General features: G+C 35.9%; 1 protein-coding gene across 2 annotated transcripts in view; it reads right to left on the reverse strand.

Annotated features, from left to right (window-relative positions):
- The window catches only part of PAWR (pro-apoptotic WT1 regulator), a 118575-nt gene that overhangs the window by 104665 nt on the left and 1083 nt on the right, over window positions 1–12827 (reverse strand). Inside the window, exon 2 of one of the 2 annotated variants that reach the window (XM_059186407.1) lies at window positions 9294–9344. The exons of the other annotated variant lie outside the window; for it this stretch is intronic. Within the exon in view, the coding sequence (XP_059042390.1) occupies window positions 9294–9344 (51 nt within the window). The remainder of the gene's footprint in view (window positions 1–9293; window positions 9345–12827) is intronic. 2 annotated transcript variants of the gene reach the window in all.

The raw sequence follows: 12827 nt of genomic DNA on the forward strand, positions 1-12827 counted from the left end.
CATTATTGGCCATGTTCAATGATAGGTCATGTTTAAGTTTCTAAAAATGTACACAATATAATCCCACTGTATAAAAATAAAAATTGAAAAACATGTCAACTTGATACAGTAATCTATAGCTGATTTTTGCACAATCCTGTTTTCGCTAATTTTACTTCTAATTTTCTACAAAGAAGCAGGCATTACCTTTGCATCACCAAAAATAAATACTATTCCTAAACCATCATTTGGAGAAGCACTTGACTTCCTCTAAGATAACAGAGACAGAAGGGATAAGGGGGCAGCCGGGGAACATCTGTGGAAGTTGAGCAAATAGTATGTGAGAAATGATTCAAAGGCAATGCTCACCCTTTAACACCTGTATCCCAAGAATCTATATCACAAGATCAATCGTAAGAAAGTGGGAATGGAAAAAACATCACCTTTCACATCAAGTACTAAGCCACATCTAAACCCAGGGACAATATTAAACTATAAACTTCTTCATGGTAACACTCATTACAGAATCTGGCAATTTAATACCATCAGAGTCCCCATCTCCTCCCTCCTACTCCACTAAAAATGCCACTCCCAAATCTACCTACAGTATAGAATTATTTTTGTAATAAAAGGAATTACTTGGGCACAACCCTGCTTAGAGGTTATCCTCTCATTTCTTTTTAACCCATATGGATATTCAGAATTATTTATTCTATTATATGCATATAATTTTTACCTAATTTTATATTGTTTATTATTTTTGAACAGATACCTGCCTCTGAACAAGAAGATCCTCTTAATGACTTCAAATTAGGCAGGCTAAAGTTTTCCGTTCCAGAAGCAGTCAGCATTACTAGATATACAGGTATGGAAAGAGGAAGGAAATACCCAGCCAACAACACTAACAGAAGAATAGCAGAATAAAGTGAAAATTCCTTGGCATGACATCCAGTTCCAGCAAAATCGGTCCATACTATTCCTCTTCAGCCACTCTCCATTCACTCCCCACCAAGAATTCTCTGAACATCAAAGTTTCCTCTGTTAGAATATATCCCTCCCTCTTTCCAACAGTGACAACCCATGTGTATGCACTGGCACCCAAACAAATCTGGAGTCAAATCCAAGTTCTGCCAGTATGGCCTTTGGGCAAGTCACAACTTCTTCGAGGCATCTTGTAAAACGAGGAATATATTTTTAAAACCTACCTTGTGAATCAATGTGAAGATTAGAATTAACACATGGAAATCCCCCAATACAATGTAGGGTACAGAGGAGATATATTTGTAATAGAATGTTATTATTTCCTGGCTTTGTGCCTTCACAAATGCTAGTTCCTCCACACAAAACGTTACCGAGTCTCCCCTCTCCAATTGGGAAATCCTTCTTATCAGTCAAGACACAGGGCTCAATAATACTTTATCTTATGTAAAGCCCTCCTTGACTCCCTCATGTAACTAATGGCTCCCTTTTCGGAGCTAGTTCAGTACTTTGTTCTTTTCTCTATCATAGTTCTCATTATACCAAATTCCATTTATTTGGAATGTGTCTCCCCAAAATTTCTAGGTCAAGACCCTAACCCCCAATATTACAATATTAGAAGGTGGGTCCCTTGAGATTAGCTCATAAGGACGGGGCCCCTCATGAGTGGGATTAGTGCCCTGATAAAAGGTAACTCTCTTACCCTTTCCACCATGTGAATGAACCAGGAAGCAGGCTCTCACTAGACACCAATTCTGCTGCTGCCTGACACTTCACAGCCTCCAGAACTGTGAGAATAAAGTTCTGTTGTTTGGAAGCCACCCAGTCTATGGTATGGTTATGGTAGCCTGAACTAAAAATTATTTTTTCTCTGAGAGATGACAGAAAGTTCCTTAAAGACTGGTGAGTATGTAATTCATCTATGTATCATCTAGCACTGAGCTTGGGGCAAATGGCAGGCACTCAAATGTTTCTGAGTAAACCAAGTAAAAAAGAAGCTAACAAAAATGCTGTAGCACCCAAGGGAGAAGAATGACAAGGGCAAATACTACAGGGAAGTCAAATAGGCTGAAAGTAGAAAAAAAGCTATCTCATTTGGCCATTAGGAGGTCACAAGCAACCTTGGTAGAGATCAACTTCAATGAGGTAACAGGAAATGAGCAATGAAATGGAAGTTAACAGGGGAAAACAATACTGCAACTTGAGCAATTAAGTTGAAAGTGAAGCAGAATTAAGGTAACAGTTCTTCATGCAAGATGAACGAACCAAGAGGGAAAGTAGATGTATTTAAGAAAGAAGGAAAATACCAAGCAAGATTTAGATAGGAATCCCGGTACAGGTAGCCCTGGAGGGTGGGAAGGTGTGTGCTACCCTCAGCTAGAGGCAGGAATATATAAGAGGCAGGAACGTTAAGGACGAATTTTCCAGCTCAAAACACTGTTACATAATTTTCTAACACCAATGAAATACCTCTTAATCCATCCATTCCTTTCCTTTTTTAACTGCCATTGCCCTAGCAATCAGTACTATTATAGTCTTTTTTTTTTTTTTTTAAAAGATTTTATTTATTTATTTGACAGAGAGAAATCACAAGTAGTCGGAGAGGCAGGCAGAGAGAGAGAGAGGGAAGCAGGCTCTCTGCTGAGCAGAGAGCCCGATGCGGGACTCGATCCCAGGACCCCGAGATCACGACCTGAGCCGAAGGCAGCGGCTCAACCCACTGAGCCACCCAGGCGCCCCAGTACTATTATAGTCTTAAATAAGTATTCTTATCTCTAGCCACACCTGCTCCCTAGCCCTTTCTCTGTCTCATTACTTAGATTGAATTTCTCAAGCCACTGTTTCACATATTTTGGATGAAAGAAGATGTGCACATAAATGTATAAATAGATGTATACATATGGATATTTACATATACATTATAATATTTCTTTGGAAAACTGATTTATTTGTTCCAACACAACTGATATATTAGGGAGCAAGTCGAGCATAATAAAAATACGACATCTGCTTACATGCAACTGAAAGAAACACTAGGTGAGCACAGAAAATGCAACCCAGTCACACAGAATGACACAGAACACATACATCTTAAATGTCTGCCAGCTCACTCCTGGTGTAGGAACCCATCCACATCTGGAGTTAACAGTTCCAGTCCAATTCAGATAACCATTCTTCCAACACTTCACAAATTGTCACCCTTTTGATACCCATTTCTATAAGAAAGCTCGGGTTTTTTTCAAGGTCAAGTTTCCTACCTATTGTAGTATTTACATATTTCTTAACCATTTAACATGTGTAAAATTGTGCTGCTCTTTATTATATTTCTATCTTTTTACATGTTACTGACAAAATTTCTGAGTATTATGACCCTAAACTCCATTTTTCCTTATGTCCTACATTTTCATTGTATGATTTTGCATGTATAATTAGGAGCAGTTACTTACACACACTTATAATTATTGCAACTGTGATCATCAATTTCCCACTGAAATCAAAGGCCACAGAGGAGGTTAAAAAAGGGGGGGGGGGCATGGGGCATCTTAGTTAAGTGTCCAACTCTTGATTTCAGCTCAGGTCATCATCTCAGGGTTCTGGGATCCAGCCCCATGCTGGGCTCCATGCTCAGCTGGGAGTTCACTTGAGGATCCTTTCTCTCCCCGCCCCCCACCCTCTCTCTCTCTCTCCTTCTCAAATAAATAAACAAATCTTGAAAAAATTGGGCATCCCTCACAAAAATCTGAAGGTCCTAGTATCTATGAAGTGCTTTGAAAGACCCAAACACTTGTCTTAAAGAACGCTTCAGGAAACAAATACATGAAAACAAAAATATATATATCTGTTTATCTTAAGACAACTTACTTATCTGCCAATCAGACAACTACATAATAGAGCAAAGAAGCAATAGAGTCCTTTACCAATGAAGTAAAGCTCAAGTATTATAATACCAAATACCACAACCATATCCATCCCTAAAGACAGAAGTATAATGGTAGTTGCCAGGGACTAAGTAGGTAGAATGAGAAGTTATTGTTTAATAGGTATAGAGTTTCAATGTTACAACACGAAAAGAGTAATGCAATGGGCTGTGATGATAACTGTACAGTAATATGAATATATTTAATACCACTGAATGTACACTCAAAACAGTTAGAATTTTCTTATTAGTATTTTACCACAAAGAAAATAATCCCTATATTGCACACCTAAAACTCATTTTTTAAAAAATCCATCCTTATTTTTTTTTTTAAAGATTTTATTTATTTATTTATTTGACAGAGAGAAATCACAAGTAGATGGAGAGGCAGGCAGAGAGAGAGAGAGAGAGAGGGAAGCAGGCTCCCTGCTGAGCAGAGAGCCCGATGCGGGACTCAATCTCAGGACCCTGAGATCATGACCTGAGCCAAAGGCAGCGGCTTAACCCACTGAGCCACCCAGGCGCCCTCCATCCTTATTTTTGAAGAACACCATCACAAAAACTCACGATGAATGACTACTAAGTGCACATAAAACATGTATAGTGTGGTTCCATTTTTTATGTAGATATAGAGAAAAAGGATCTGAAATAAACATTTATATAAATAAGATAACGGGTGATGTTTATCTTTTCCTGTATTTCTACATGGGAACTACAATGAACATATTCTTTTTTTTTTTTAACATGTTACTTTTACCAGCAGAAAAAATTAAGATTATGTAAGTTTAGTGTGGATCAATTTTTGCCTGCACTACAGGATATCAAGTCCTGCCAAGAATTTGAAACCCAAAGTAACCTCTTTGACTACTGCAACTAATACAACCTTACTTTTTATTTCTCAAGTACCATATTCTGAATATTAATATTGTTCTTCAAAATGATTTCCATTCTTTTTTAAAGTACTACTAAAAATATTCTGGGGGCGCCTGGGTGGCTCAGTCGTTAAGCATCTGCCTTCGGCTCAGGTCATGATCCTGGGGTCCTGGGATCAAGCGCCCCATCAGGCTCCATGCTGAGCAGGAAGCCTGCCTTTCCCTCTCTCACTCCCCCTGCTTGTGTCCCCTCTCTTGATGTGTCTCCGTCAAATACACAAAATCTTTAAAAATAAAACAAAATAAATAATAAAAATTAAAATGTTCTGCACAAAATTCCAAAAGCAATACAAAGTCATTACATACTTTGTGTAACTTGTGAATTTCACCTTATGTCCATAAGCTTAATATTAAATAACATCTTTTAAAGTTAATTTTATTATAAAACATGTTTTCATCCTGTATTTCAAACTGTATTATTTTTCTTATTCAGCTAGTCCCCTAGGGTTTATATAAAGAAACTGCAAACACAATTTTAACTATTACAGAAATGTAATCTGTAAATTCTTTCCTTTCTATTCATTTCAGCAAAACCCTAAAATACCTTCAGAATACAACAGACTGTTTTAAAAAAAAATTCAGCCCTATAAAACAAATGAAACTATTACTGAAAACTACCTTATGACCCACAGAATTTGGTGAAGGAATTTTCTAAAGACTATCACAGGATATATATTTAATATCCAATTTTCACATGCTAGGTTTTGAACTCACTGGAGCAGTTTCTACCTTTTGAGATATGTAATTTGCCACATGTAGAAACTACATGTTCCTACAATTTCATTCAGACATGGTGCCTAGTGTATTTTTAAGTAACCCAAGAAGAACATGAAAGATGGCTAAGGCTTGATTCTATACATTATGTCTATGGCTCTAAACACAAATGCCTAAGATTTAAACTGAAAAGTTCCCTCAGCAAAACCAGATATTTTAAGAATCAACTGGCTAGCTAAGAATGCCTATAGATTTAATATGTAATAATGAACAAGAGAAAAAATCATGCAGTTGGGAATATTTTGTGATAAGATGGACAAAACCTGATTTAAGAGTTTGAACCACTAAGTATTAAATACACTTACAAACATGATTATACACCTTCCCTTAAAGATATGTAAAAATGAAAAATGAATGAAAGTTCAAATTACATATTAAGGTCGAGTTTTTGGGTTTTTTTCCTATAGTCTATGCTTCTAACAAATTCAAAATAAGCAAGACAGATGCAACATTTTTCATAAATGTTTAAGGTGCTTTGAATTTCCAAGTAGTTCAAGTTATCTTTGTTAAAATGTTTAAGAAGTTTTTAATTAGAGACACCTGGGTAGCTCAGTGAGTTAAAGCCTCCGCTTTCAGCTCTGATCATGATCCCAGGGTCCTGGGATCAAGCCCCTCATTGTGTTCTCTTCTCAGCAGGGAGCCTGCTTCTCCCTCTCTCTCTCTGTCCACCTCTCTTCCTACTTGTGATCTCGCTCTGTTAAATAAATAAAATATCAAAAAAAAATTTTTTTAAGTTTTTAATTAGAAGGGAAAAAAAAAGAATTTAACATCCCAATAAGAAATTTCCATTAGAGATCAACAGTTATCAATATAACCACACAGTAACTATAATTTATCACTTTATCATTTTTAGAACACATATACCAACATTATTATTACTTTTTTTTTTATTTGACAGAGAGAAATCACAAGTAGATGGAGAGGCAGGCAGAGAGAGAGAGGGAAGCAGGCTCCCTGCTGAGCAGAGAGCCCGATGCGGGACTCGATCCCAGGACCCTGAGATCATGACCTGAGCCGAAAGCAGCGGCTTAACACACTGAGCCACCCAGGCGCCCCACCAACATTATTTTGATTCCTGTAACAATCCTGTTAGATAACAAGTATCAATTTCACTTGACAGATCAGTAAACCATCACAGGGCATTTAAGTCAGTTCTTCCCAAACTTTAGGGTGTACAAGAATCACTCAGGAACATGTTAAGACTTTGCAGTCTCCGTAACCCCTCCCTCTCCCCAGACTGAGCTGGATCCCAGAAATTTCCATTCCAAATAAACAACACAGGTAATACTCGTACAGAAGGTCCTAATCCCCACATCCCCAAGCCACTAAGATACTGACTTAAGTAACATGACTAAGATTTCAGGTGGTTTAAAATTCCATTTTTACTGTGAATCAAAGTTCCCAAATGTTTAGATAGCAGAGCTGTGCAGAGCTCCTTGAAAGATATGTAAAATTTTAATTTTTAAAAAATTTTCTATTTATTTAAAATTTTAATTTTTTTAAGATTTTATTTTTTTGAGAGAGAGCGCGAGCATGAGAGGGTGCAGGGTCAGAGGAAGGCGGAGACTCCCTGCTAAGCAGGGAGCCAGATGCAGGACTCCTTCTGGAACTCCAGGATCATGACTTGAGCAGAAGGAAGTCACTTAACCAACTGAGCCACCCAGGCACCCTAAAAATTTAACTTTTAAAAAATTTTACATTCAGTTTAATTAAATATCTCTTATACTAAACTCCTATATGAACAAATGGTAGATGTTTAAAGAAATATAAAATGGAGAAAATTCTACCATAATTTCATTTTCTCTGTGAAATGCAAGAAAAGCTGAGATTGAATTATTTGAATACTGCTGCATTTTATAGGGTGGAAAGCTAAAACTTAGGTACCACATGTTCTAAAAACATAATGAAAAATTAAGATGAAAATATAAAAGCACTTAGAGCACAACTTCATGAATACATTAAAAACCACTGACCTGAATAATTTAAAGGATTAATTTTATAATCAATGAATTATAATCTCACTTTTTATAAAGAAAAAAGCACTCAAAAACTTGAAACTCTAATTTGTCAATCATTTTAAACTTCTAAAACATATATTATCCTTGCCACTAAACAGCATAATTTTCTGGCCTACATCACAGGTGCTAAAAACCAATGCACAAATAATAAAGAGCATAAATAAAGCCACTAGCTTGTAGTGATTTTTTTTTTTAAGATTTTTTATTTATTCATTTGAGAGAGACAGAGACAGATAGCAACAGCAGGGAGAAGAGGATAAAGCAGGCTCTCACTGAGCAGGGAGCCCCAATACAGGGCTCCATCCCAGGACCCTGGGATCATGACCTGAGCCGAAGGCAGATGCTTAACTGACTGAGCCACCCACGCAACCCTTGACAGTGATTTTAAATAAGAATTTTAATGTTACTGTTTATTTGCTCTCAAGTTTTTCTAATAAAGTTCAACTTTATCTGCCTTTTTATTACAGGGCTATTTTCAAATTCTATAGTCACATGTTAGCATCTTCTAGTTTACTGCTAAAATAATCTTTGTCTTTCTTAAACTAGGTATAAAGTATCAATACACTGAAATACAGTAAGATGGTTTAAAGGCAGACTATCTCTACTCTGCTGCATACCACATTTGTGACTCGAAGCAAGTATGCTTACTTGCTCTCCTCCATCTTCCCATAGGGTCGCAGTGAGAATTAAATGCACCAATACATGTGAAGTGCTTAGAACAGTGCCTACCACGTAATAACCACACCATAAATGTTATCTATTTTAATTACATAATTATTTTTATAGAAAAAGGCATCTCAGCTTAGATGACTCTTTACAAATCCTAATAATACTAAAATTTTAATTTACTTTATCAATGAGTTCAAACATTTAGGGAAGTTGGGCTTCATACCTTATTAAGCAGTCTTAATGTTTTTGCTATATCTACCCTATTCACAAGTTCAATTTTCCCCAACCTGAGTCACTATTAGTTCCTCTTCTGACTCATCACACAGAAAGGTAGATAGTCTGGAACATACTGGGCATACCGAAAGGCATTTCTTAATCCACCTGGATTTACATAGTTTACTAAGTAAAACTTGTCCTACATAATGTTCAATAAGTATGTTAAATAATTATAACTTAAAACTGTGCTCACTTAAAAGTGCTTTCTATATATCACATGCTCCTTCAAACTATAGTGTAGGTGTTTAGTCCCATCTTGACAGAAAAACAACATATCACTTAAGTAAAAACAAAGACACATTTTCTGACTTCTAGCCAAAACAGATTTTGCTGGTGACCTGGTGTTCAAAATCTTGCCAAGCAAACTAGAAATTAGAGTCAGAAGCAATGTCTGAGCCTACAAATTTGACCTTTATTTCTATTCAGTTCCTTTTACTGTTTTCCCCAATCCGTTGTTTAAATTATTTAGGAGAACCTCTAATAAAGAGAGAAAAAAAAAAGCTATAGGGAAATTAAATAATGCAAAATAGGTTCTTTTTTTATTTTTTATTTTTTTAATTTTACGTAGGCTTCGCACTCAATATAGGGCTTGAAATCATGACCCCAAGATCAAGAATTACACACTCTACCAACTGAGTCAACCAGGTGGCCCCAGAGTAGGTTAATTCCTAAAAACACTTTCCCAAAATGCATATACATTAAACACACACACACACAAACATTTAAAATATTGCTCTACCACTTATTCACCTTCCATGTGATCCCGAGTCGTTTGAATTCTCTAAGCCTCCATTTTGTCTTCTGGAAAGGAGGATAAAAAGAGAAACTATAACTACCACCTGGGATTGCTATGAGCATGAATTAAAACAACACAAAGCACTCTAGCCAATCACTATGAAAATAGTAAGTTTTGATATATACTAACTTTATATTTAAATCAAAACTTCAGTGCCAGTTGACCTTGACCTATCGAATTATTGTATCTTCATAAGCACTCTGAAAACTGGAGTGGTATAGTAGAGCAATCCTTCCTCAACTATCCCCTCCACAAGTTAGATACCCTGCTCAGGAAACAGGCTGTACTTAACGCTGTACTTTACCTCAGTTCCCTAGATTACTTGAGAGGCCCTATGGAAAAGGCCTGTGTCCTATTCATTTCTCTATCCCCAGACTGCAGCCCAACAGTTCTGAACCCTGACTCACAGCAGAATCACATGTGAAGTTTATCAAAATATTAATGCCTGGTATCCATCCCAGACCCATTAAATCAAAAGGGAGTCAGGGAGGGAGAGGGCAAGTATTCTCCTTGGGGAGCATTTTTTTAAGATCCTCACATGATTTTAGTTTGCTACAAGTAAGAATCACTGCACTGATACTTAAAATACTACACAAACAGGTATACATGTGTATGTGTGAATATATGTTAAAATATGTAACTACAGAAAAACAAGTCTCAGCTCAAGATCCTCATCCTCAGTAGCTTCTCACAGCCCAATCATCACTTTCCTCTAAACACAAAATATATAGAGATTTTTTTTAAAGTAATCTCCACACCCAATGAGGGCTTGAACTCACAACCATGAGATTAAGGGTTGCACGTCCACCGAGTCAGTCATGCACCCCTAAACACAAAATATTTCTAATAAACAATTTGCTGTGTTAAGATGGCTTTTCAATTGTTAACTCAGTACTTAAGTTTTTTCATATAATTATGCCTTATCCTTCCTCTTGGATTATAGTTCAGCTCCTTAAGAATATACACTGCCTTACTCTTCTTTTTCTACAGCACTTACAATAGTGCCTTGAAAACAGACATGTAATAAACATCTGACTTTTCTAATAAACATATACGAAAATGACCAGCAGGAGGTATGTCACATCCAAATTATCCAATTTGGACTACTGCCCCTAAAAATAAAGTAAAAATTTAGAAAAAAAAACATTTTTAAAATAATCTTTACCTCAGTAAATGAGAACTAAAGTTTGTCCAACAACTGAATATTTGCACTTTTCATTAAAATTATTACAAGCAGTATCTCCCCCCCCAGCTTCCCATCCCCATCTACACTTTAACTTTTTGACTTGCTTCCTCACTGAAACTATCTTCTAGCTATTTGTGGTATCTTCAGCTGTTGTCAGGTATCTTTCCAACAATTTTATAATACTCTGTAATTACTAAAATAAGTTAATGAAAGTCACAATGTGTCACACAGATGTTTAATAAATACTTCTTGAAGGAGCTTAATGTTTATCAACCACTAAAATAGGCTTTTGCATACAAGTTACATACTACTCTTCTACTATAAACTTGGATGAGAATATTGCCTGAAAATAAAAGTCTTTCTCAACGTTATATAAGATGACAAGTCCACACCTAAATGACACATTGGTGATTTTGTTTTTATTATATTTCCAAACCTGAAAATTTTTAAAAATATTATGACTTCTTAAACCAGGATTGCTAAGTTGTATTACACAAGAAACTCCACAGCAACTGACATTCTCAATCTTGAAACTACTACGAGGAATGAATAGTGCACAACAACCTAAAGATATAAAGATGGCCCACCTTTAAAGTTTTGTGTCATGTATTTACCACTATTAAAATAATCTGTATGACTTAAGTTGTTTTAAATGAAAATGAAAAGGCCCTTAAGAAGTATGCCTGCTAATTAGATATTGCAGTAAAACATTACCATGTTTTGTTGCGTCCTACACCAGCAACAGACAGAACCATAGTTACCACAAAAAGAAAGCAGTCTTCAATTCCCTATTCAATAAAAAAGGTTCAAATTCCACAGACAAAAAATGGTACCCTGAGCTGTTTGTTTTTAAGGAAGATTAAATTTAGGAGTTGCCAACACCCAAACGAAAAACATTCCAGAGTATTAGACTCAATTGTAGTGGGGAGTCATCTACATTCTCAGCACTATGTTCTCTAACCCAAAGCAGCAGTATTAACAAAGGATGTTTCTTAGGATCTCATAAGATACACCACACTTATTTCCCCCAGTAAACATTACCCTTGTTAAAAACAAAAACAAAAAAGGTACTTGAGAAGTAACAATTCTAGCACAAGCAGCCAGACAAAAATGAAGTTTAACATCTGCCAAGATATTTCCCAAAATAAGACCCCTGTCAGTTGAACAATGAGGAAAAGATTGAAATGACTAATTCTTTTATTTGGACCATCAGCTACTTTTAAAAATAAAGTTGAGGAATGTAGCTTTTCCAAAGCCTTGTCTTTAGTTTCCCCTTAATCTTCATATTTTTAACTAAAAAAAAAAAAAAAAAACCTAGAAATTTGATTACCACTCTCATGAAATTCCTTTTAAAGCAATTTAATGAATAACAGATCTTTTGTGCAAGTAGCAAACCACAGAGGACAGTTCTGCTGGCTGATAAAAATCTGTCTGAAACATGCATATAAAAATATATCCTTCAAAGACAAACCGTAATTTTCCAGGTATGGAAAACATATTAACACTTAAAAAGCTGGGTATGTTTGACACACACCCTAACTTACTGCGAATGCTTTTACTTAAATCACAATTAAAGTTAGTATACTCTTATTATTTACTGGTCATCAAAGTTGAATAAATTAGAAAACCACGAGTAAAAAAATGTAAAAAATTAAAAAATTAAAAAACCTGAAGAGCCAATGAGAAAAAGATGCAACTACTTTGGGTGAAACAAAGTTGTGTAATCACTTCCCAAAACCAGTGCGCTTCTATTAAAGTAGCCAAAATTGTTTAGGACTTTTTTTTTTTTTTTCTGAGGGCAGAGATAGGTGCGATTACACATTAAGTAAAAATGTTTCACCACTCAAATAGGAAGATGCTGCTGCCTGCAGGAATGTTGAGACAGCTCAAAAATACAAAACAAAAACAAAACCCCTACCACAACTCTTTCCCGCAATATACAGAGCCAAATACTTAAATACAAGGAAAGATCATCTTAGCAAAAAGAATTATGGATTACTACAACTTTCCTATTGTCCTAACTATCACTCAGAATTAACTGCGGGGTGGGGGGTGGGGGGTGAGGGGCTGAGGAGCGCTCTTCCCCAAAGCTGGTTTATAGATAAAATAGTAATATCTTTAGTTGGATATTCTCATCTGGATACACTGAAAAAGTTGTGCTAGATAGTGCTAAGGACACGTTTTTTTTACAGGTGCTACTAAACACTGTCAAGAGAAAAGAGATAAACAATCTGATAACTTCAGATAGACACGTGGGAAACCAAACTTAGTATGTCGTCATCGCCATTAATCAATTTTTTTA

The sequence above is a fragment of the Mustela lutreola genome, chromosome 8 (genome assembly GCF_030435805.1).
Source record: "Mustela lutreola isolate mMusLut2 chromosome 8, mMusLut2.pri, whole genome shotgun sequence".
NCBI classification, from domain to species: domain Eukaryota; kingdom Metazoa; phylum Chordata; class Mammalia; order Carnivora; family Mustelidae; genus Mustela; species Mustela lutreola.